At 34.2% G+C, this 25,761-nt stretch overlaps 2 protein-coding genes across 2 annotated transcripts; both read left to right on the forward strand.

The window, feature by feature from the left end:
- Positions 1–7,863: 7,863 nt before the first annotated feature.
- LOC145168476 (E3 ubiquitin-protein ligase RMA1H1-like) lies at positions 7,864–9,034 on the forward strand. The gene is made up of 2 exons (XM_079087273.1): positions 7,864–7,993; positions 8,300–9,034. The coding sequence occupies exons 1-2, from the start codon at positions 7,879–7,881 to the stop codon at positions 8,932–8,934; spliced, it is 750 nt and encodes a 249-aa protein (XP_078943399.1). The 5' UTR covers positions 7,864–7,878; the 3' UTR covers positions 8,935–9,034.
- Positions 9,035–12,868: 3,834 nt separating this feature from the next.
- On the forward strand, positions 12,869–14,101 carry LOC145168477 (E3 ubiquitin-protein ligase RMA1H1-like). The gene is made up of 2 exons (XM_079087274.1): positions 12,869–12,968; positions 13,366–14,101. Exon 2 carries the CDS (start codon positions 13,386–13,388, stop codon positions 14,001–14,003), a length of 618 nt encoding a protein of 205 aa, XP_078943400.1. The 5' UTR covers positions 12,869–12,968; positions 13,366–13,385; the 3' UTR covers positions 14,004–14,101.
- Positions 14,102–25,761: the final 11,660 nt, after the last annotated feature.

The raw sequence follows: 25,761 nt of genomic DNA on the forward strand, positions 1-25,761 counted from the left end.
TCTCAAGTTTTTTTTTCTTCCCAATAATAGTTTTATTTTCTAAAATCAAAATAAAAAATACTTTAATAAAATGATTTAATCTTTTATACAGATTTTAAATGATTTTCAATCCAATTGATACATTAATTTTACTTTCTTGACAAGTTTTAAAACGTTATCTAGTTGATCCCATTAAAGATAAAAAAAAAAACATAAACCGACTCGACTAATTTTAAGTAGCTACATTTAATTTTTTCAAACAAAAATTTGAAGGTCTGTATAGAAAACTTATATGATGAACAAACTTTTGAAAATTAGTGCACAAACATAATTTTGACCGTGTTGTGGTCATAACAATTTTATATAGCAAAAAAATAAGGGATGGTTAAGGGATCAAGTTGTGTGATGGGCATGTGTATAGATTTTAGAAATAAGGTTAATGTTAGAAAAATAGGGGATAAATAGATTGCTTGGATTCTCTGAAAGTCGTGATTCACTATCAAATTGAAGTATTTCGATGGTACAGATCGAACACTCAATTGGATGAAATTCAGAGAATGAAATCTGAGAATGTATGTGAAAATGTTCTTCAAGATGTACCAGAAAAATGACCAAAAACGGATATATCATTCCTGTCTGAAAACTGTCATAAAACTATCAAACCTGTCAAAACGGATCTCAGGGAAAAAAGGGTCAACTTTCTAAAACGGATCCCAGCCAGGGGCTCTGCCACTTGGACCCCGCCAGGGGCGCTGCCCCCGGACCCCCGTTCGTTTAGGGGCTTCGCCCCTAAATAACAATATACTTTGAATCTTGAAAAACTTGAACAAGTGTGCACTCCTACACCATCCTAATTTGTTCAATATTCAACAAGATCACTTTCGGTCAACAAATTTAATCCTATTACACTTAAATAATATTGATGATATAAAATCACCAACAGTTAATTAATGTATGTTTGATGTTCTAAACAAAAAAGCAAAAATAAGGGATGCATGCAGTAAACAATTTAGTTACCGGTTTGGAACATCTATGAGAAAGTATTCTTAAAATCTTATAGCAAAGTGTAAAGAATCAAGCCTTTAATTTAAATGTTTGTGGCCAAAAGCAAAAAAGACTAAACATAACACAATATTCAATACATGATTAAACGTTTGCTTCTATTTCATGCCTTCTGTGGTTGTTATTTAGATATGTGATGACAGATTGACTTACATCATTAATGTCCTTCAATAATTACACCAAGCGAAAACCATGCTTGTATAACAACCAAACCGACATAAGATTCTTACGAATTTCGGGTACATAAAACACTTCATTCAACGTCATCTCTCTTCCCGACGTCATCTTCAACACAATCTTCCCAACACCTTGTATATCAGAAGTTGTCGAGTTTCCTATGAACAGCTTAACAACATTGTCCACAACCTTGAACTTTCTAAACCATTCTCTATTTGAGAAAACATGACGGGTAGCTCTGTATCAATCCACCACTCCATTGGATTAGACTCCACAAGGTTAACTTCAGAGATAACCACTGCAAGATTGATGTCATATACATCTTTGGTTATCTTCCCCACAATGTTTGCATCTTTTGCTTTTTCTCGCTTTAGAAGCTTGCAATTAGCAGCCCGATGACCAGGTCGATCATAGTTGTGGAAGTTACCTTGGAACTTTCTTATTGGAAGTTCCACCTTTGACTCCCAAGTTTTCACCTTTTCCTTTCTTTTGGAATTTACCCTTTCCAGACTTGTTCTTCCCTGAACATTAACCATGCTCCACAACATTAGCTTTTTCAGAGTTAGGGCTGAGCTATCTTATTGTCCTCTTCCATTCTCAGGCGAGCAATTAAGTCCTCATTGGAAATTTCCTTTCTCTTATATTTGAAGTAATTCTGGAAATCAACCCAACTAGGGGTTAACTTCTTAATCATGGAAGAAACAGAGAAAGGCTCATTAAACCCCATACCCTCGGTATGCATGTCATGTAGGAGGACTTGTAGTTCTTAGACTTGGGACATAACAGTTTTACCATCGACCATTTTTTAGTTTAGGAATCGGGAAACCACAAATTTTCTTTATCCCGACAACTTCTGTTTGTACTTTTTGTCCAATGAGTCATATAGTTCTTTGGTTGTTTTTGTTACACAATAAACATTATACAATGAATCAATAAGACCATTAAGAACATAGTTCCCATACAAGAAACTAAAATGTTTCCAAGCTTCAATAGCGCTCAAAGCTTGCACATCTCCTTCTCCTTCGAGCACCCCGGAGCCTCTTCAGTTAAGAATCTAGCAAGTTTTAATGTGCTAAGGTAGAATAGCATCTTCTGCCGCCACCTTTTAAAGTGCATCTCGAAAAACTTTTTCGGCTTCTCCCAATGATTAACTGGCACATTCATCGTTGAAGCTCCTTGAGAACTAGGATTACCATTAGGCTTTGGTTGGGAGATTTCAGCAGCCATGCTTCAAAGAGAAATGAGTAGTTTAGTTAAACAAATATATTAAGCAATTATAGAGTAGTGCAGAATAACAACAACTAAACTATTCAACGAATATATTTTCCAGAAAATAGATTCTGAAAACTATTAAGACTTTTCCTTGAAATTCGTTTTACAAAAAGAATTTCTAAAAACAGAAGCGTAAAATATACAAACAAAAGAAGAAATACAGAAATTGTCTTATAAGTTTTTTTCTGAAAACATGATCTGAAGGCTTCCAATGAAAAAAATGCAATTAATATAAGAACTGTAAACACAAACAATTTTTTTTCCAATTGTCGTTTCGTACAAACGATTTGTTTTAAGACTGTTAGGAAAATATAACCCAAAAATGCACGAAAGAACAAAAGTAGAAATTGTTTACCGATGCATGTGTTTAACACAATGTCCTTAAAACAATTTCGTCCTATATGGGTGTTTGTTTCCCATGATAGAACAACAAAAAACAATTCTTCTAGATTACCCGAACCCTCACTTGGTCGGATTATACCTTGGTTGCAACAGGAGGAAGAAGCAGAAGTAGAATTGGAAAAGAGAAAGAGACGATTCAATCATCTGGTGTAACCCAATCAGTAAAGGAGATGCATTATTTATACTATAAAACATAACTAATGTGATTAATATGAAATCGTAACTATCAAAAGTAAAGGACACAATTAATCAAGATATCAAAACCGAAATATATGATTAATGGCTTTTAATTTCGGGTTTATAACTGATATAGTTTCAGTAAAAAATGAAAACAATTGCAAAAAAAGTCATTGAACTTTTCTAATCGACCGTTGGTGCATTCTTACCTACAAGATGTGCGCTCGCACACAAGTTCAGTGAACCCAAACCAAATTGGATCAAATTAGCATCCCCTATGCGTGCGCGCAAGATATATATATATATATATATATATATATATATATATAGAGAGAGAGAGAGAGAGAGAGAAAGAAATAGAGTCTTGGTTCTATAAGTCTTACAAGGCTAACATGTAACATCCCCAAAAATCAACCTTGAATTTTTTTAAAATAAGAGTGTAGGTTTTATCAAAAGGTGTTATTCACAACCATTAATAAATAAATAAAATATCTTTTCACATTACATCAACATAATCGTAGTAAAATGCGGAAGCTAAGTCTTGTTTTGAAAACTATATCATTACATACAATAGATAAACTAGATGTCATGTCCTTCCGAGAATGTCCGGATATCCCCCAGCTACTTTCCCTTTGAACCTGAAGGACCTAAAACTAAAAACATAAAGTAGCAACTATAAGCCTAAGGCTTAGTGAGTAATCACAACACTCACCCATTATACAAAACATATGCAATGAGCATAACACATATAAATATTAAGTAATAAATCACATATTACTTACATTCTATCACATATTCACATATAAATAAACATATATGAATGTTAGCATTCTTATCACTGGTTACAACTAGATTCCCTCACTTAAGAGGATTTTCTCTAGTTGCCCTACATAGACTAACTTCCTCAAAGAGGCTTTGCATGGTCGACCATCCATACATGGCCATTCAGATTGAACAACTGGATTCCCTTTTTTGTGAGGCTTTTCTCCAATTTTCCAATCCATAACCACTTCCATCACTTTAGATGATATTCGTGGTTTCACATAACATAATCACATAGTCCATATAATAAGTAAGTTAATGAGAACTCACCTGAAACATCAAACACATAATAAAACCACTGAAGTGGCTAAGATGGATTCACAACTCTTTGAACACCTACCACCACATTAATAACTTTACTCAGCTCATATCACAATTATTATTAATTAATATATTATAATATACTTTTTATTCACTTTTCTTATCATGCTAATAAAAATACTATAAATGTCGTGATTGTTTGAACCATACAATATTATAAATCTAGACCTCGTAATCCATACAACTTATTAATACATATAATTCGTACTTAGCTCATAAGTATTACTTAATAATGTTTCATAATATATTTATATACCTCCATTAACTAATGAATTTTAAAAAGTAATTCATCATTTTGAATATTAATACGATTGAGTAAATCCTCCATATTTCTAATTCAATAATTTAGAAAAACATATGTATTTTTAAACATATCTTTTGCCTATAACTCATTAGTTTAGCATTTTGACAAATGAGTTAACTATAAAATTCCTAACCAATTCTCTTGAATACTTATACTGTTTCCTTATATTTAACTCGAATGTGGCCAACAAGGAAGTCATACACCATGAACTTTACTTAGATTAAGCCCAAAATAGAGAGTAGCCAATAATATTAAATCCAAAAAATTGGCCCAAAAGTACAATCTAACCTATTTGAGTTTACATCCATCCTCTTTACCACTATTGACATCCCTATATATGGGATGTCGTTTGGAAAGTTTTACTTGATATATGAAAATAAGGCGGTTAATATGTTGTTATGTGTTATTATATCTAAAGTATCCAACTCATCATTCTACTCATACTTTTAGTGTTATAACACACAACGTGGAAATGGGCAACACCAAATAACATGTAATAACACATATTATTTTCTATTTAATTTTTTATTTTTTTTATGTTTGTAATTTTCATTTTTCTATTTTGTTTTATTTTTTTAATTTATGTCATAATAATTTTTAAAAAACATATAAATTAAATAACACATAATTAAAATAAATACTAATTAAAAACTACATTACAACGAAAAAAACATAAAACGACATTACAACGAAAAAAACATAAAACGACATTACAACGAAAAAAAAACATAGACCGAAAAAAAAACATTGACAAAAAAAAAAAGACATTGACAAAAAAAAAACATTACAACGAAAAAAACACTAATCTTCGTCTAAATATTTCTGCTCAATCTTCGCTTTCATTTTTCGAAGTGTCTCCAACCGTCTCGGTGGCAAATTCTCCTCGCTAGTTTGAAGAATTGCCAAATCTTTCGCAATACGATCGTCATTGGCTTCACGACGCAGGAACTCAAAATGATCCCATTGCAAATCATATCTTTTACGCGCGATTTCGTTGTGCTCGTCAAATTTTTGTTTCATTTCGGCTTGCTCTCGACGTCTACTTTCGGCTTCATCCGCGTGTCATTGAACACGCCTCGCTTTGTCGCGGCCTACCGGTCGTCGAGGAGGGGAGATCTCTTCAAGGTCGTTCAACATCGACCGAACCCGAGCCGCGCGACCTCTTCGATTGTTGTTCTGTAAATGTGTCCGTTTTATTCCACGTTGGGTCTTCCTTGACAATCTCCCAAATTTTTTCGTGTTAAAAAACATGACCGGTCTCGACATGATATTGCTCCCTCGCCGCTCTATAAACGTCAAAATCGGTCGCACCACTTTGCTTGTGCGAGGAAAGTTTGTTGTAGACGGAATTGAACTTGGTGCACTTCTTACTTATTTGAGTCCATTTGCTACTCAACATGTCGTGATTGCGGTACTCTTCATCTTTACTAAAACTGGTACGAAATTTCCCAAGCACAGCTTCCCAAAAAGCAACTCTTCGCATATCGTTTCCTTGCGTTGGATTTTTTGTTGTCCCGTACCAAGCCATCACCAACGCGTATTCCTCCTCCGCGGTCCACCATGTTGGAGGTTCATCTTCCGATTGCTCCACCGCAACCGCTTTCCCTTTCCTTCGTGCTCTCCCTTTTTGGGCCGTTTTTTTTCCGCTTGCGTCTCGGGTACAGTTTGTTGGGTGGGTTGTGGTTGTGTGGTATTTTGTTGCATTGTAGCAAATGGGTTGAAAAGGTTTTGTGGAAGGGTTGTAGTGAATTGTGGTGGGGGTGAGGCGGAATTGAAAAAGTTGTCTTGAGTATTGAGGATGTTCGCGTACATTTCGTATTGTGCAAAACCAAGAGGCGGATGTGTATTTTTGTTTGGAGGAGGAGTGTTGAGGTTTTGATCCATAGTAAGGAAAAGAGAATTTTTTTGAAGATTTGAAATTAAAAAGGTTTGATATAGGATTGTAGATAAAAAATAAAGGTTGATGTATATGTATATATATAGGTGTAAGAGGTAAAAAGATTGAAAACATTTAATTTTTTTTTTTTACATGTTGACCATTTTACAACGGTTCAAAAATCAAAATGTATACGTTGGAAGTGGATTTGCGTCGAAAAATGGCCGTTGTCAAGCGTTACCACAGTAACGCGTTGTAACATAACGCGTAAAAACGCAAGGGGACGCGGTGTTTCAAGCGTTATAACGCCATTTTTGGTACGTCACGTCGGAATAACGCGTTGTGCCGTTCCGAGTGGTCTAAGGAACAAGTAAGTGGAAAGGAAGAGTACATCCGTGGCACCCCAATATTTTGGGAAACTCATTTAAAAAATTCTTATCTTCTTGAGAATTAAATAATATTTTTTAAAGTCCATTTCTAGTGGTTTTTGTTTATTTTCGACAAGGTGTGAATATGTTAATTAGATCAAAGGTGATAAACCCGTCAAACAAAGTTTTGTTTTGTTTTTTTTTTTTTTCTTTTAATTTAATAGGCGTCTGGGAGTTTTGGAAGAACATGTATTTTCTCTTTCTTTTTTTAATTTAACAGACATCTACAAGTTTTGGAAAAACATGTGTCGTGTCTTTTGGGAAAAGAGGACATATAGACTTTTTTCGGTTTGCAGTTCTTTCAAAAAACAAAAACTCTACAAAAAAAAAAAAAAAAAAAATACGAAGAGCTTTTAGTAAAAACCAAAGCACCTAAAGCTTTGTTATTCAAACAAAGCTTTTTCCCAATTAAGGCTTAATCTTTCCACAAGTAAAACTTTAAACCTCAAAAACTACTAAATTTTGCATGTCCAACATATCTATAGGGTTTAATAAAAATATTAAATCATAATTAATGTGTATAAAATATTTCATAATCAGAAGAAGGAAAAGGAAAGTTTTGGACCAACAACAAATTTACTATTCATGTAAACAGGAAAAATAAATTAGAATAGAAAGCTTAGCAAAAGAAAATATTTTATCAACAAAATTTAAAATAAAACATGGATACTGAATTCGTCGTAATATTAGAGTTGATACGTATTTTAAGTTTTTAAGAATAATTTAACCCATAATTGAGTAACTAAAACAGACCTTGATGATATAGTTTAGGGAAATGTACACAACTGAAGAAAAAAAAATGTAAATCGTAGTTGCTTAATAGTAGGATAACTAAAACATATCGTTTATAAAAGTGTTTGATTGATAATGAAATAATAGAGGTACCGTTGAATTGACTTTTAAATAATCTGTTAAATAAAATACTGTTTTTTTTTTTTTGGTTGACTTAATCTTTTTTTTTAGTTTTCATTTTTATTTTTCTGGGATAAAATAACACAATTATTAAAATACGTATACGAATACGCATAGTTCGGTGCCTATATATACTAACCAGAGCAATGTCTTCTATCTCTATCTCTTTCACTCGGCGACTTCACGAAGCAATTAATCGATTCTTTGAATCTGTCACAGATTTTCAATCTAAAAAGACAACACTCAAATCTCCAATTTTTGGTACGTATTTCTATTTGATTCCAATTCATAGCAATTCAAATTAATTGGCATGTTATATCAGACATTGAAAATGAAGTATATCTATTGCTGCATATATATGTTTAATTCTCATATTTAATTTGGATGTTAAACTGTCTCGATCATTTTGTTAATTCAGTTTACTGCTTGATAGATTGTTTTCTATCATCTATATATGGACAGAATGATAAATCTATGACTGAAATTTTGTAATCATATAAACTTAGTTACAATATCCTTTGCTAGAAATTCTAAACCTAAGCTTTTTTTTTTTTATCTCTATTTCAGACACCGATAACTTTATAATCATGGAAGGCTATCTCCAAGAATCCATGTCTCATGCAAAGTGGAAATCGTCATCCGAAACCGTTGATGAATCTAACAACGTAGTTTCAGATAATTTCGATTGTAATATTTGTCTAGACACAGTCCAAGATCCTGTGGTCACACTTTGTGGACATCTCTATTGTTGGCCATGTGTTTACAAATGGATGAATCTTTCACACAAAGTAAATACTCTATGCCCTGTATGCAAAACCGAAATATCTGAAAAAACCTTAATTTCATTATACGTCCCTACCTCAACCGTAAAACCAAATTCTGAAGAAAAAATAGTCTCAATCCCACGTAGGACATGTGGGGTCCACACCATGCCACGTCAACAACATAGTGACATTCGACAAGAAGTACCGAATGATTTACCTGCAAGCCCGATATCTGGGATGTTTGGTAAAATGGTGTACAAGGGGCTTTTTGGAAATTCGGAAGATTTGTTGTTTGGTTATGGAGATTCGTATAGTTTAGCGGGGATGAGTACACAAAGAGCGAGAAGGCAAGCGATTCGAGATGAGAGGTCTCTTGGACGAATTTGTTTTTTCTTGTTATGTTGTGTCTTGTTTCATTTTGAATATCCGATTCCATGATATATTGTATCTAAAAACTAAAAAGATAGAAATTTTGATATGTATCCATAGATGGAATACGCCATATATATAGGATTCAAATTTATAGGCCATTTGCACATTTGTGACCATCTTTCTTTGTTGCCAGTACCCAAAATTTGAGATAAAAGTATGGCTTATTATGGTGAACTTTAAAAGTAAAAATCTTCAAGGATAATGTGTACTGATTATTTGATATGGAGGTGTTGTTATGTTCGTTGTTTCAAAAAAAAAAAAAAAAAAAAAAAAAAAAAAAAAAAAAAAAAAAATCTTGTTTTGTCTATATCTTCTAAGTTTTGGTTTTACACATCATTAAAATTATCAACACAGTATTTTATACTATCATTTTGCTTTCATGACGCCTAAAAAATAATCAAATGATTTTGAAAAGTGTGATGCATAACCCGAAATGGAATTTGGTTTGGCTTGAATTTTTACATAACCCATAAAGCCTCGGGCGGTTGGGCCCCGGCGGGTTGCACTTTAAAATTTTTAAAAGAGTTTTGGGCATTGATAAAGTCGGATTTCACCTATTCTATTAGACATTTTGAGGCAACCAGAAGCATTATCTCTTTTATTACAAAAAGTAGACTAGAGACCCTTCCACCTTGAAAGATTACCGGCGCATTAGCCTAATTGGTTGTTTTACTAAGGTAATCTCAAAACATTTGTCCAAAATACTAAAAAAAAAACTAATCTCTTGGGTCGTTGATGTTGAGCAATCCGCTTATGTGGAAGGAGGAAAAAAATCATTTGTTAATACATGTTGAACAAATCATGTTGGATTGTGTTGACCTACAAATGCATATTTGTTCACAATTTCTTTAAAATTCATGTATAATTAGCGATCAATCAAATCAAATGTAATTACAAAAATCTTTTAATTATTGGTGATGAAAAAACAAAGTGAGGTGTTTGACAATAATATGATAAGACAATGCGGTGGGTGTTTAGAATAAAGAAAGCAAATGCCTGCGAGTCGTGGGTGTGTTGACTTCACGTAGTTTGTATAATTCTCATCTTTCTGTTCATATTTAAGGCAAGTGCTGCTTTTTTATTATTTTGATTGCCATATAACTTAGATGGTGGTTTTAAATTTAATCGACTCATCACAATAAAGTTTAATATATGTATTATATATTCTTATGTTTATTTTCAACACTTCTTGACTTACTTTTTCCAAAATATTGCATTTTACGACATCTTCAAAACTTGAGGTTTGACAACTAATAAGGCTATTCTTTATACATATCATACCCTCAAAGGGTAGTTGCGTGCTGATGTAGCTTTGGGCACTGTCGGGAACACAATGTTGGCCCGTGGTGGGCCCCACGAGACACTCCCCGCCATCGAGTCTTGGACTCATCCCATTCTCTCCTATCTCACTTCATTCTCATTTTTTTTTTCTTGTACAATGTGATTTAATAGCTTGTACATTGGTTTTGATAAGTGAAAGAAGTGAATAACATCGATTAAATTAAATGAAAGATGAATGTAGAAGTGACATAGCTTTGAGGTGGTAGATAACTTTTTTAACAGCTTCATAATATTAAAGCTAGCCAGTAATAAGCAAAAAAAAAAAAAATTACACATAAATATTCATGATGAGGTTTTGTAACTGGCCGTTCCAAATAACATTATTTTTCTTATTTCTATTTCGAAACCATTCAAAGGAATGAAGCATTATTCTATCGACAACATAATTCTTGGGTAACTTTCGCGAGTCAAACACGAGAGTATTCTCATACGTCCAGAACAACCATATAACGGTCATGATTATAGTCTCCAAAATATTCCTTTTCTATCCCGCCATCACCACATTATCCAACCAATTAAACAAATCTTGGACCGTCTCAACAAACGGAAAGGGTAATTAAACAGCCTGAAAAAAATAACCAAACGTGATTAACAACTTCACATTTCATGCACAAATGATCGAAATCTTCCATTATTTTGTCCCAAACCTAGCATATCGTCGAAGCGGTCGATTCCTCTAGCCTCCAAGTTTGTTTTCGTGTGACTTCTATTAAGCACAACTTGCAACAATAAATCATTTATTTATATCACAACACTTTTTTTGTTCTAGCGAGTTGTAAAAATCTCATTTCCCAATATAAGCCGTCGTACAAGTAACCATATAATCATTTGTGGGACTCAACTCCCATATCCAACTATATAAGTTCGAACTAGGAACAAAAGGCAGCCACCATTTCATCCAAAGCCCTGAGTTGAATCAATTTCCCCTTCCCCTAACTAGTCTTCTAACTAGTCTTTTCAGTTCCATTCCCAAGTTCTTTTTGCCAACGATCACTTATGAAACAATCTTTTTACAATTCCAGCTCATATATATAACCTTTTGTACGAACATCATTTCCCCATCCACGGTTCAAGCCAAAAATGAATAGAGATCTCATTTCCATTTCTCCTTCACAATGTGTTGGTACGAGTAATCTCTTTTTCATTAAGACGATGCATAGTTGCCACAATCGCCACCTGCACTCTTCCTATTCTCGATTTCTTTTCCTCTAATCCCAAACACCCACACGACCCATGAATGTTTTTTATGACTTTTTCCCATAAAGAATTAGCCTCCATATGAAATCTCCATCTCCATTTATATAAAAGAGAATTATTAAAAGCCGAAGGGCCCCCCGCACCCAATCCATCATTCTCTTTCGTTATCAATTTGATCCATTTGAGACATGCTTATTCCTTTTACCCCAACCTTAGCTCTACAAAATAACCTTTGGACTAGAGTATCTTCCATGACAACATGAAAACGTTCCATAGCCCGTATAAACAAACACGGAGAAAGAGGGTCACCTTGTCTAAGGCCTCCGTGTAGTTGAAACTCATTGGTAGGGCTTACATTAACAATGATTAAGGAAAATGACGATGTAAGGCATCCACCAATCCAATCAATCCATCTACCTCTAAACCTCATAAATCTCATAAGCGTGAATAAGTATTCCCAACTTATCGAGACATACGTCTTTTCAAAATCGACTTTAAACACCATTACCTTAGTCTTCTTTTTCTTGTATCATTCTATGATTTCACTAACCATGAGAGGTCGTCTTAGATTTGTCAACCTTTAACAAATGTCGACTGCTACAAACTCACAAGATCATCAATAACTCGAGCTAACCGGTTAGCTACGAGTTTTGCAACAATCGTGTATTGCATTCCTATGAAGCTAATCGGCCTATAATCTTTCACAAAATGGGATTACCTTTTTCGGGATTAAATTAATAAATGAAGAGTTACATCCTACAGGAATATGTTTATATTTGTAAAAAATCATTTACAAAAGCACAAACACTATATTTTTATGACATTCCGTATGAAACCTAAACTCATCCGGTCCTGGTGTCCAATCACTACCACACGTGAGGTGGCACATAATTAGTGTATATAAAATGTTTTGTAATCAGAAGAAAGAGAACGAAAATTTTGGACCAAAGCCAAATTTACTATACATGTAAACAGAGTTGAAAACTTAGCAAAACAAAAGTATCATATTTTTTGTAACAATCTAAAATAAAACATAATATATTAAAGTACTGTAAAAACAATATACAGTATGATATTAGAGTTGATATGTATTGTAAAGTCGTATATGACTAACAGCAATATAACTAAAATATATTGTTTTAAAAGTCTTTGACTAATAATAAAATAACTAAAACATATCGTTTATAAAAGTATTTGATTGATAATGAAATAATAGAGGTACCGTTGAATTGATTTTTAAATTATCTGATAAATAAAATACTGTTTGTTTTGGTTGACTAAATCATTTTTATTAGTTTTTATTTTATTTTTCTCGGATAAAATAACATAATGATTAAAATACGTATACGCATAGTTCGGTGCCTATATATACTACCAAAGCAACGTCTTCACTCTCGATCTCTATCTCTTTCACTCGGCGACTTCACGAAGCGATTAATTCATTCCTTGAATCTCTAATAGATTTTCGATCTAAAAGACAACACTCAAATCTCCGGTTTTCGGTACGTATTTCTATTTGATTCCAATTCATAGCAATTCAAATTAATCGGCATGTTATATCAGAGATTGAAAATGAAGTATATCTTTCACTGCTGCATATCTATCTATGTTTGATTCTCATATTTTGGATATCACTTCGTTAATTCAGTTTATATACTGCTTGAAAGATTGTTTTCTATCATATATACATATGGCAGTGAATTTATGACTGAATAACAATCAACGACTCACTCGCTTTCGTTAACTTATTTACTTATAATTACTATTGATAGATTTTCATCTATGCATGTATGTATTTTTGTCTCCTCAATTCTTTGGAATTTCTGTAATCATAATAACTTAGTTGCAATATCCTTTACTAGAAATTCTAAACCTAAGCTATCTTTATCTATATTTCAGACACCGATAACTTTATAATCATGGCGGGGTATCTCCAAGAAACCGTGTCTCATGCGAAGTGGAAATCCTCATCTAAAACCGTTGATGAATCTAACAATGTACCTTCAGATAATTTCGATTGTAATATCTGTCTAGATACAGTCCAAGATCCGGTGGTCACACTTTGTGGACATCTCTATTGTTGGCCATGTATTTACAAATGGATTGATCTTTCACACAAAGTAAATCCACTATGCCCCGTATGTAAAACCGAAATATCAGAAAAAACCCTAATTCCATTATATGTTCCTACCTCGACCGCAAAACCGAATTCTCAAGAAAAAATTGTCTCGATCCCACGTAGGCCATGTGTTGTCCACACCATGCCATCTCAACAACATACTTTACCTGACATTCGACAAGAAGTACCCAATGTAATCTTACCGACAATCCCGATATCTGGGATGTTAGGTGAAATGGTGTACATGGGGATTTTTGGGAATTCTGAAGATTTGTTGTTCGGTAATGGAGATACGTATAGTTCTGCGGGGATGAGTACACAACGGGCGAGAAGGAAAGCGGTTCGAGATGAGAGGTCGCTTGGTCGGATTTGCTTTTTCTTGTTATGTTGTGTAATGTTGTGTCTCGTATTATTTTGAATATCCGATGCCATGATATATTGTATCTAAAAATATGAAATTTTGTTATATGTCCATTGATGGAATACACCATATATAGGATTCAAACTTATAAGCCATTTGCATATTTGTGACCATCTTTCCTTGTTGCTGGTACCCAAAATTTGAGACAAAAGCATGCTTTATTCTAATGAACTTTTTCAAAAACAAAAAAATCTTGAATAACACTTCTTATATGTAAAAAGGTTAATAAAAATTAAGTTAGGTATCCTAAAAAAATATGTTATAGCAGGTCATACGTACCAAATTCGACGAAAAAAACAAGTTAAGAATAATGTGTAATGATTATTTGAGATGGTGTTGTTATGTCCGTTGTTTAAAAAACCTTTTCTTTTATCTATATCACTACAAGAATATAAGCCTTTAGCGGCGACACTATTACCGACGACATGGAATTTTAGCGGCGACAAATGCTAGAGTCGCCGCTAAAAGTCCATGTCGCCGGTAATAGTGTCGCCGCTAAAGGCTTATCACCCGAATCCGCGTTTTCCCCCTCTGTTAGATCTCAGTTGTTCGATCAAGTATCTAATCTAACGGTTGGGGTCCCTTATCCGCACAAACCTAATACCGGCGACATTTGTGTCGCCGCTAAAAGTCTAAAACGTCGCCGCTAATAGTTACCTAAAAAATGACGCGGTACCCTTCCCTCCAGATTGTCGCCGCTATTGACTTGAGTCGCCGGTAAAGCGCTAGTTGTCGCCGCTAAAGGCTCTCGCAGATTAAAAAAAAAAAAAAAAAAAAAAAAAAAAACGCACGCAGATTGTTCATTTCTTCCCATTTTCATTCTGTTTGCTGCTGCGCCTCTTCCAAGTTCCCCCGATTTTGTGTTCAATTAGTTGATTCCAACAACATATCTCCCCACATTGTGTGAGATTAGGGATCAATGGTGGTTAGGGCTTCTTGGGACCGATTTCTAGCTCCATCTACTGAAGAAAGGTAAGTTGAATTTCTTGTATCTCTTTGTATTTGTATGTTAATTTCGATTTCTAGCTGCATTTGATAATTAAATTGCAAGAAATTGTTCAATTTCAGTGTTTTTGGTGGTGTTGTCTTTGGGTTTACGGGTGAGGGTATTTTCGGGTGAAGACCAATTTTTCCGGCTACATATCTGTTGATTTACGCCACTACAGGTTCTATTATTTCATTTTTTTGTGAATTTAGTATTTGTATGTGAAAATTATGTGAAAATTGCCATATGTGAAAATTGTGTGTATATTTGATATTTGTATGAATATATGTGAATTTGGTGTATATATGCCAATGTATGTATGTTTGTTGTAAATGTGATATATGAATGTGAAATTTATGTATTTGGTATAAATAGGATGTTATTATCTATATATGTGAAATTATGTGTATTTGATTTAAGTAGGATGTTATTTTGTGTGTATGTGAATGTATTTGTATTTGGTGTATTTGTATTTGGTGTATGTATGTGAAAGTATGTGAATTTCATGCTCTTATGTATTATGTAAAAGTATGTGGTTTTGGTATAAGTAGGATGCTATAATTGAAAAATAATAATAATAATAAAATTATTGTTATAATTGGAAAAAAAACACAAAAAAAATGTTATAAAATTGTTTAAAAACTTATATACAAATACTAGAAAGTTTCTAGTTTCTTCCCAAGCTAACCCCAAATTAACCAATAAGTTCTATAGTTAACTTATAATCTTCAAATTAACTTATAATGTTATATTTCTATAGTTTCATATTTATATTTTCATGTCTTTTTTAGTTTTTAAATTTTTTATTTGCAACATATTTATACAATGTTATAAATAAAAAATATATATATTTTTTAATCACGACGGTAAAAAAGAACAACACAACAACATAATATAATTGTTTAAAGTACAATTGTATAATTGAAAAAAAAAATAAAAAATGTTATAAATAAAAATATATATATATAAATGTACAATAGTAAGAAATGTTTTTTTATGGATATATCAAATTATTAATTTTTCTTTATTTAGAATAGTTCTTATGTAATACGTGTTTGTAATATGAACTTTATTTGGATTTCTAGTTTAAATAGAAATGTTTATTCCTATGTAAATGTTTATTTCTATGTAATGTGTATTTGTAATAAAAGATGTATTTGTATATCTTATAAATTTTCATGAAATGATGATAATATGGCTTTTGTTGATGTATACCATGGTTGTTGTTATGGGTCGTGGACACGGGGGTGATGGAGCTGAGGACCCACCTCTCCCAGGTGGTAGAGGTGTTGGTCATCACGAGCAGGACGGTAAGTCTTATTATGAATTTTTATTTACTATTTTTGTTCAGTTATTATAAATTAAATACCGTTTCTAATAATTTTTAATTACATTTGTAGTTGAGCAACTTGCACGAAGGAAAGTTTGAGGCAAAGCGAAAAATATAAAGCTTGAAAAAGCGATCTTACGGAACCAGGGCATATTAGAGGCATTGGCCGTAAACCTTCTGCTCTCCCGCCGATTCCACAGCCTTCGCAACCATCACCACAACCATCACAGGTAAAACAATCTACTTTGGTTTTATGGTGATTATTTGCTAAAAAGTTTGGTAATTAGGTTTTTGTCCCAAGTGCAAAAAATAACAACGTACTTTGGTTTTTTGTCTTAGTTTAAAAATAGCAATCTACTTTAGCATCGTAAAATGCATGTTGATTTGGTAATTTTGGTTTTGTGGTAATTATTTGCTAAAAAGTTTGGTAATTAGGTTTTTGTCCCAAGTGCAAAAAATAACAACGTACTTTGCTTTTTTGTCTTAGTTTAAAAATAGCAATCTACTTTAGCATCGTAAAATGCATGTTGATTTGGTAATTTTGGTTTTGTGGTGATTATTTGCTAAAAAGTTTGGTAATTAGGTTTTTGTCCCAAGTGCAAAAAATAACAACGCATTTTGGTTTTTTGTCTTAGTTTAAAAATAGCAATGTATTTTGATAGTTTTTGTGTAACACCCTGTTTATTTATTAAATAAATAAACAAATTAATGAACGAATAGAAGCCCTAAAATAAATAATGATATATCAAATGATGGTCTCGTAGAGCTAATTGTCACACTTTAAGAGATTGGGGGTTAAAAGTGTAAAATTCGGACTTAATTTGTAAGTATTAATGAAGGCATATCAATTGGGCCTATTGGGCTAAGATGGGGTTGGAAACCCTAATTAGGGTTTAGAAAACCCTAATATTGGATTTATGGGCTTGGACTTATTGAGACCCACTTTTGGGCCATTGGAATGGAATTGTGTGATTAATCCCAATCACACCATATGACTTATTTAGAAGAATGATGGACTTAATGGATTAAGTCCTTAATGGATTAAGTCTTTAATGGGTTAAGTGAGAAACACTTAACCCTAATCGTCATTTTATGTGAAACCCTAATTTCACTTGGGTTTATTGTTGGGCCTCTTTATTGGGCCTTGATGATTGGGTTACTAATGGACCATCCCAAAGTCAACAAATTGGACTAGAATAATTTAATGGGCCTAGCGTAAGGCCCGTGTAAGGGGTTTGGGCCCAATTTGGAAAATTGGGCCATAGATGGGCCATAGTTTGGGCCTTTACGGTTATGAGATATTGGGCCACTAGAATACCAAATGTTGGACTGGACTTTTTGGTTGGGCCTTTGAATAAGACATGTAAACGCTTGGGCCCAATTTGGAAAAATTGGGCCATATGTTGGACTTTGAGCCATAGTTGGACTCTTGATGTGACATCCCCAATTTCACGGCCAGAAAAGACCGATTTAATTTATGCTTTTAAAATAATTTCAGAGTAATCATTTGATTAAAAGTGTTGCGGAATTGGTCCCCAAAACAAAACATGATAAAAATTTGTCAAAACCTTTCTTTAAGAAATATATAATTTCCTTTTATATCAAAACCTCGGGATGTCATGTTCCGATACAGATCAAAAGCATAAACAAGACATTATAAGCCTTACATCAGTTATTTACAACTACTGGCCTATAATCCAAAAATCACTCATTGTCATCATCCGACTATGCTCGGGGTCCACTACCCGTAATATAAAAAGCTGAGTGGGTCAGGCTTGGAAGCCTGGTGAGCATATAGGGTTTTCAACCCACAATAAATAATAAACTCTTTAAGTTTATCAATCAACAAATAATTTATTAATTTCATCAACCAAAAACAACCCTAATTACTCATTCCCGTTATCCTCACCTTACGTCCCTAAAACGACTATCACAAGGGACCTAGCCTAAGGATTTTCATTAGGGGTGACAACATTGTTTTCCTCAACAATTTATGTCAAACAAGACAACCAATAAGGTGACAACTTTGCTTTCCTCAGCAAATTATGTCAAACAAGACAAACATCAGGGTGACAACATTGCTTTCCCTCAGCAATTTATGTCAAACAAAACAACCTAACATAAAACAACCAATAAGGTGACAACATTGCTTTCCTTCAGCAATTTATGTCAAATAAACAACCAAAATGGTGACAACATTGCTTTCCTCAGCAATTTATGTCAAACAAACATCGAGGTGACAACATTGCTTTTCTCTCAGCAATTTATGTCAAAAGGGTGAGAACATTGCTTTTCCTCAGCAATTTATGTCAAATAAAACAAACACCGGGGTGACAACATTGCTTTCCCTCAGCAATTTATGTCAAATAGGCACGAAGTCACATCGTCGCCAAGGTTTATACAACAGGCACTACGTCACATAGTCGCCAGGGTTTATACAATAGGCACTACGTCTCATAGTCGCCAGGGTTTATCTAATAGGCACGAAGTCACATCGTCGCCAAGGTTTATCTAATAGGCACGAAGTCACATCGTCGCCAAGGTTTATACAACAGGCACTACGTCACATAGTCGCCAGGGTTTATACAATAGGCACTACGTCTCATAGTCGCCAGGGTTTATCTAATAGGCACGAAGTCACATCGTCGCCAAGGTTTATCTAATAGGCACGAAGTCACATCGTCGCCAAGGTTTATACAACAGGCACTAAGTCCATAGCTGCCAACATACTAAATCCGTAGCTACCAACGTACATCTATACTATACTAAATTCATAGCTACCAACGTACATCTATACTGTACTTCTATCCCTCATACTTTATCTACCCATGTTTTACCCAACATATTTGAAGATAAATATATATATATATATATATATATATATATATATATATATATATATACATTTTAAATCATTTTAAAGATGTATAAAACATTCATTCAACATCCATCTCAAATAAACAAACAACATATATACACATATCACGTATTTTATATAAAATAATATATACACATATCACGTATTTTATATAAAATACTTCATATCTATGTGTAAGATGAAAGTGACTACACACTCACCTGATTTAATGAAAATCGGGCAGCAATTCGTTTCTAAAACGATCGTTTCTAATAAAACCGGGAGTTTTATTGAGAAACCGGGCTCTCTGCGAAAGGTCGGGCTTCAAAACCGAAAAGATAAATTTTTCGGGCTTCTCGGGCACTCCGTGGCGTATTCCGGGGGTTATAATCGATACCGGGGCTTCGGGGGACGTGAAAATAGCCAAAATATTGAAAAATGGGCAAAAATTGCCAATGTCTAAATTCTAGCCGGGAGGGTTCGCACCCTCCTATTTATAGCATGCGAGCTGGGGTTGAGTCTGCGGGACTTCAGCAGTGTGGGGTTGAGTCTGCGGGACTTCAGCAGTGTGGGGTTGAGTCTATGGGACTTCAGCAGTGTGAGGTGAGTTACCTCCAGTAGCGGTGGGTCTACGGCCACAATGTCGGCCCACCAGTAGGAGTTGTATGTTAGATGATTGTCTTTGTGATATTCATCTAGCTTTGCTGCTACCTGTTATGTTTTATGTGCTAGCATGTTATGATGTTATATGATAGTGGTAGTAGGGGGTGAAACAGTCCCCGGTTACCGGTCGATAGGACCGAAGGGGTAGTTTATGTTGGATTAGTGTCTAAGTCCATAACTATAATTGGTATGTACTTGACCCGAATCGGCATGGTCCATTTGGGTTGCATGGCATCGGAACATTTGGATAGACCATTTGTGAGGAGAAGACATTTGTGACATATTAATATATTATAAGTTCTAATATATTAATATGAAATCATGTTATTTAATTAGTATTTATCAAGAATTAATTTGGACTTAATTTAGTGATCAAAAAGAGACTAATTAAATATATGGGGATTGATTGTGTAAATCATTCATTCTTATATATGTGGGCTTATGATCCATGATTCCTTATGTTGGGTTTAACCCATGTGGTGATCCATGGATACTTCATGGAGGTTAAAACCCATGGAGCATAAGGAATGGGAAAAGTCATGGGTTACATAGTGTAACCCTAATGTGCACACTATATAAGGACCCCTTTAGCTCAAGAAATTGGCACTAGTGATACATATATGAGGGCTAGCCGATTTGAGCATGAGTGTCTTCTTCTCATGGTTATTCCAAGTGTTGATGATGTTGTGTGAACCATTTGAGGTGTCACATTTGGGGAACTAGGCTCTCGCGCTTCATGGAGTTAAGCTACATCAACAAGGTATGTATTCTATCTATTTTATTACCCAAGTATCAATGTTTTGTATGCTAGTTAGGGTAATACCTTGGAATATTCATATTTGCATGTATAATAGAGAAAACATAGATCCAAGGTATTTAGGGTTGCATGTACACTTAGGAGTGTTAGAATGCTCAAAACCGAACCGTTTAGTACCCAGCCATGCTAGCCAGATTATGATATATGTGATATGATATTATGTTGTAGTAGTAGGGGGTGAAATAGTCCCCGGTTACCGGTCGACAAGACCGAAGGGGTAGGCCAGCACCCAGATATGCTAGGCAGTATGTGATTTATGTTTATATGCTAGGGTTTTATGTGGTAGTGGTAGGGGTGAAATAGTCACCGGTTACCGGTTGAAAGATACCGAAGGGGAGGCCAGCTCCCGGTCACCGGTCGAGAGGACCAAAGGGGTAGGCTAGCACCCAGATATGCTAGGCAAGGTCACCGGTCGAGAGGGCCGAAGGGGTAGGTCGGGCACCCAGATATGCCTGGCAGTATATATGTTATATGATTGTATGGTATGTGGTATGATGGGGGAACTCACTAAGCTTCGTGTACATGCAACCCTATAAACCTTGGATCTATGTTTTCTCTATTATACATGCAAATATTAACTATTCCAAGGTTTCATCCTAACTAGCATATTATGAAGCACCTATACTACAAAGTTCTAGTTAGATGACATACCTTTTGATGTAGCTTGATGTCTTCAAGCTTTAAGAGCTTAGCCCCAATAGTGTGGAAGCCTCAAATGGAATCACAAATCACCAAAACACCTTGGAAGAACTTGAGAGAATATGTATGCACACTAAAATCGGCCCACTCTTATTTTCACACACTTGTGCCAATTTTGTGAGCCAAGGACCCCTTTATATATTATGGAGGATTAGGGTTACATCCATGTAAACCCTAATACCCATGACCTTTCATTTACATAGGATCCATGGGTTAAAAGCTCCATGGACCATCCATGAAAGCTTAGCCCAACCTAAATGAACTTGGCCCATTCCATATATATAAGAGTCCATATTTAATTAGTTCTTTTTGATCACTTAATTAATTCTAAATTAATTCTTGATCAATACTAATTAAATAATATGATTCCATATTAATATATTAGAACTTATAATATATTAATATAAATCATAAATATACTATTCTCAAAAGACTATCCATATAAATTGTGCCGGTGAAGTGCAACCCAAATGGACAATGCCGGGTCGGGTCAAGTACATACCAAATATAGTTATGGACTTAGACATTAATCCAACAGTCTCCCACTTGGATAAGTCTAAAACTATTATTGAGTATGACTTCAAAACCTAACTGGCAATCGTAGCTCTTAAAGCCGCTGTCGAACTCTGACCTTGTCAATGACTTGTCCATTAGATAAGGGATCATATATTCCTCCATTCTAGATATCATATGGACTGGGACATGGATTATAATCATTCTCTCTGTCCATTTGTTGTTTCATGATTTTCGATTTATGATGACTGACTAATTGAACAAATCAAATCAGTCCTGGCTTGGCCAAGCACTCACATGTGTCATCGCTAAATCATCGAGGGGCCCACAGATATTGCTTTTATCCCGAAGGTAAAAGGAATGGATAAACTTCGACTCATATGGCTTGTTCTACTACTTGTTGAATCATACACAAAGGCACGTTTTATAACATCGAGTTACCAAATGCGTTTTCGTGCAATCAATGTATAACCAACTCATAGTAACAACTCATATCTCTAGGTTTGAAGAATATAAGATATTATCGTCTCATGATCACTCGTGATAAAATCAATGAAGTGATTCAAATGAGCGCGGGTTGAATCAAATACTCAGAACTTATGAGCACTCATGAGTGTTGTAGCACCACTTTGTCCACCAACTTGGACCTCTACAAACCAACCCATGACAGTCTTGATTCATATCTACTTCCAACATATGACCGACTGTGGATGGTTTGAATAACTTAACCATTCAGGAAGAGCGACTTAGTTATTCTGGAAGTCAAAACATGCAAAGCGAAACACAAGAATAAATGAATCAAATATGGTATCAAACCCTATGAATATAAATAAACACTTATATTTATCACCATACTGATTACTCATTATTCATTGTTTCGGTTTTATCAACTTTATACTTGAATTAAAAACACTAGTTGTCCCATGCTCCAAGCATGTACACTATGTTTTTCTTAAACAATAGCTTTGCCATACGCCAAGTATGCACTCTATGTTTGTCTAAGATCCTTACTTTGTGAAATAAACCAATTGAACATAATTTCAATGATTCTAATTTCACACTCCCAAATCCTTATCGAAAAATGTGAGAATTTCAAATTCCTATTATTTATCGAAATCTGTTTAGATTTTAAACTTATATGCACTGACCCTCCTGTAATGAATATGTACAAAGTCACAAAGACTTGTCAACAGTCATTATAAGGTATTCCAATAGAGATCAACTCCATGGAAACTAAGTCTCATATTCAAAGTACATTGCTTTGGACATGCTTCTTGCATTAAGTTTTCTAATCTTACACAGATAACTTCCACCTATGGAGACAACTCCATATTCTCATTTTGACTATCACTTCTGAATAAGAGATGCCTCTTTTCAGAATATGTCAATATGGTCCTTCCAAAATTAGCACTATACTCCCAACTGTCCCTGAGCAACCAATCTTTGGTAAACCTCAGATTGTCCTCGACAATTGCTTAATCATTTTAGTCATATCCAATTCTAGACCTTTTCCCATCTTAATGCCTCTGGGCATTTGGAAAAATTTAGAAATGACAAATATTATAGCACATGCAATCGATCCTGTACCCAAAGCAAATGGTACACGATTCATGATGTCTCACATAAAGACATGATTCTAGACCAGTCTTTTGCTACAATATTTTTATTTGCCATGTTTTCAAAATTTGACTATGAAGAGGGATGTCGTAATCATAATCGAATTTTGAGAACGCAATATATAGAATTTCCTTAAGTTGAACCAATCTAACATGAAATTCATATATATATTCTTGACTAAAGATGATTAAGGTCTCAATCTAAGCCTTTAGAACTGAAATGAAGTATATCCTCTCCCTTAATTATAGCAAAACAACTTTTTCAATCCCTGCAGCCTCACGAATTGAAACTTTTGTTTTCTATAATTAACATTGCTAACTTGCAACACTAACAATAATTATCATGCTCCCACTAACATGATGATTATTAGCATAACACTTATGCTCCCACTAGCTTTGACATGTACTCAGAAATCAGCTGGACTTCTAGAAATCAATACTTTATTGACTTTCTTACCAAAGTTCAGATTTCTGATACGAGATACTTTGATAAAACTTTATCAAAATCATACACCTTTCCTTAGATAGCATGCATGTGTGTCTAAACAATTTCAGAACTATGAAAAGGGATGCCGTAATCATAGTCTCAATTGTTTAGACCTTTTGCCATCTGCTTCAAATCTACTTGGTGGAAGTGTTTCCTCACCATCATTTTCATGAATCGGAGAGAAACCTTATGACCCTTAGATTTTATGGTGTATGTGTTCTTATCCATGTGAATCATCAAAACCATAGTCACAAGACAAGGATAATGACAAATCCAAACTCATATGGACTGAACTTATGCAATCTTAACTTCTTGCCACCTGGCAGTACAGGGCCTGCCATTGCTTCCAAGTTGTTATGCAACCAATTGAGAACTTTCAGAACTCCTATGCAAAGCCAACTTTAACTGGAATGGGCACAGAATATGTCAACACGATAGGTTATAAACCTCAAGTCATGTGCTAGTGAAGAACCTCAGGTTTTATTCTTGATTAGTTCTTGAAATTCTTTTTAGGATCTTTAAGACTCCCACTATCCTCTTGACATATAAGACTATCTTGCCAAATATTCAAGAGATAGTGCAGATTCTTTATCAAGACAAACACTTCACACAATTGGCCTTAGTTGGTCTTTGTTTTATCCAAAACATCACAACTTACCAATTTCAAATGTACAAGAGTAGGACACTTTTACTCTTACATTTGACAAGTGTTTTAAACCTTTCTTTAAGATATGTCACTCAAGTTACAATCTTGGAGTATGACTGTAAGAATTGTTTTGGAACGAAGTATGACTCATCTTCCTGATCTAACAATTTCAACAATTCATGACTCCTCTTCTTAGTCATAAGAATGCACTAAGATGACCTTTAGAGGACTAATTGTGATATGATTTCTAAATCATTAAGATGATCACAAACATGATACTAAAGTACTCTCCCATCTTTTCAGATTTGAGAAACTTTTATCTTTCTGCCTAATTTGATTATTCCCATTCGTTCTGCCATACATTGAGACTTTTCCAATGTTTCAGAATTATACTTAAACTTGTAAGTATAACCATATTTACTAAACTTTAGTAAATCAAATAGTCTTAACGAGCTTTGTGGTGGACATGACCAGTGCACAAGAATGTGTACTCGATCCCTTTAGTCCTTCACTTGACTCACACATCCATGTGAACAAGTAATTAGTCTTGATTTTCCAATGCTTGAAAGTTCTCATTCATCATACTATTCAACTTGCATGATTCCAAGTTTTGGTCCAATTGAAACTTGGGTGATGATGAACTTTCCTGATTTGGTAAATTTAGACACTACCACAAATGAAAGAATCAAATCCATTTTCCAATATTGCTGTCAGTGGAATCATATAAGCAACAATTTTCCACAAATGCCATTGTAAGGATACTTCAAATAAATAAAATTAAACAATTTTCTTTTATTTTAAAACTTTGCGGAAAAACTTATCCTTACAATCCACATGGAAAATTGTTGTTATCTATTCCTTAGCAATATATCATAACTTCTTAAGCAACTGCTCAAAATTCTGAAGCGATCGAAATCCACCTTCGCGATCAGAATCAGCATATACTTCCTTTAAGATTTATCTCTATTCTTTGATTCTTAAAACATCAACATGTGACCCAGTCACATCATGTAATGAGGATCTCAGAATAGAACTTAACAGAGTTAGATAATGGGCTCTACCTGATGTAGAGTCAAACTTATTGACTTTAACATCCTTAGGTAAATTTGGCAGCTTTGCAATCAACGCCCCTTCCTTTGGCA

Source organism: Lactuca virosa, chromosome 4 (assembly GCF_052849685.1).
Source record: "Lactuca virosa cultivar CGN04683 chromosome 4, Lactuca_virosa_CGN04683_v6, whole genome shotgun sequence".
Taxonomy (NCBI): Eukaryota; Viridiplantae; Streptophyta; class Magnoliopsida; order Asterales; family Asteraceae; genus Lactuca; species Lactuca virosa.

What these genes read in the sequence shown, in the direction of transcription:
- LOC145168476 (XM_079087273.1), top strand. Translation starts at nt 7,879, where the DNA reads ATGTCTTCTATCTCTATCTCTTTCACTCGGCGACTTCACGAAGCAATT. An exon ending in ACTCAAATCTCCAATTTTTG is followed by an intron (nt 7,994 to 8,299) that starts GTACGTATTTCT and finishes TCTCTATTTCAG; the next exon opens with ACACCGATAACTTTATAATC.
- LOC145168477 (XM_079087274.1), top strand. Translation starts at nt 13,386, where the DNA reads ATGGCGGGGTATCTCCAAGAAACCGTGTCTCATGCGAAGTGGAAATCC.